At 57.9% G+C, this 444-nt stretch overlaps 1 protein-coding gene across 1 annotated transcript in view; it reads right to left on the bottom strand.

Annotated features, from left to right (window-relative positions):
* LOC106888949 (chromosome unknown open reading frame, human C1orf112) overlaps positions 1-430 on the bottom strand; it is a 20170-nt gene extending 19740 nt beyond the window's left edge. The window contains exon 1 of the mRNA XM_014943545.1: positions 332-430. Coding sequence (XP_014799031.1) covers positions 332-430 — 99 coding nt within the window. The remainder of the gene's footprint in view (positions 1-331) is intronic.
* Between the last annotated feature and the right edge of the window lie 14 nt (positions 431-444).

Genomic DNA, 444 nt, shown 5'->3' with positions numbered 1-444 from the left:
GTATTGGGAGGTTAAGGCTTTGGGACTCTTTTTTTTTGGTTGGGGTGTGTTTTTTTTTTTTTTTTTGGGGGGGGGGGAGCGGTATCTACAGCGCTAAACGAACCACACGCTATTTTCCACCGTGAATCTTTTATTTCAGCGAAGGGCTACAGCCATTTCTAGCGAGAGAGCTTTCCTGTCCCGCCTAACACAAGCCACATCGCTTTGCCTCCCACAGCTTTATTCCCCCTGCGATGCTGAGGGACGAACCCCCCCGCCATTTCAGGGGGTGGCTCCTCACACCACAGCCGCCGCCACCCCCCCACCTCCAACAAGCCGAACCGAAGGATATCAGGAGCCGGGGTAGGACGGCGGGCAACTCCCGGCGGCAGAGCTCCCAGTCCCAACCTCCCAGCTCCTGCAGGAGCAGCTCGGGATCCGTTTGGGACATGGCGCCGCCTCACC

The sequence above is a fragment of the Calidris pugnax genome, unplaced genomic scaffold (genome assembly GCF_001431845.1).
Source record: "Calidris pugnax isolate Ruff unplaced genomic scaffold, ASM143184v1 scaffold63, whole genome shotgun sequence".
Taxonomy (NCBI): domain Eukaryota; kingdom Metazoa; phylum Chordata; class Aves; order Charadriiformes; family Scolopacidae; genus Calidris; species Calidris pugnax.
The sequence above is the reverse complement of the archived record's forward strand: the minus strand, read 5'-3'. Positions and strand labels throughout refer to the sequence as shown.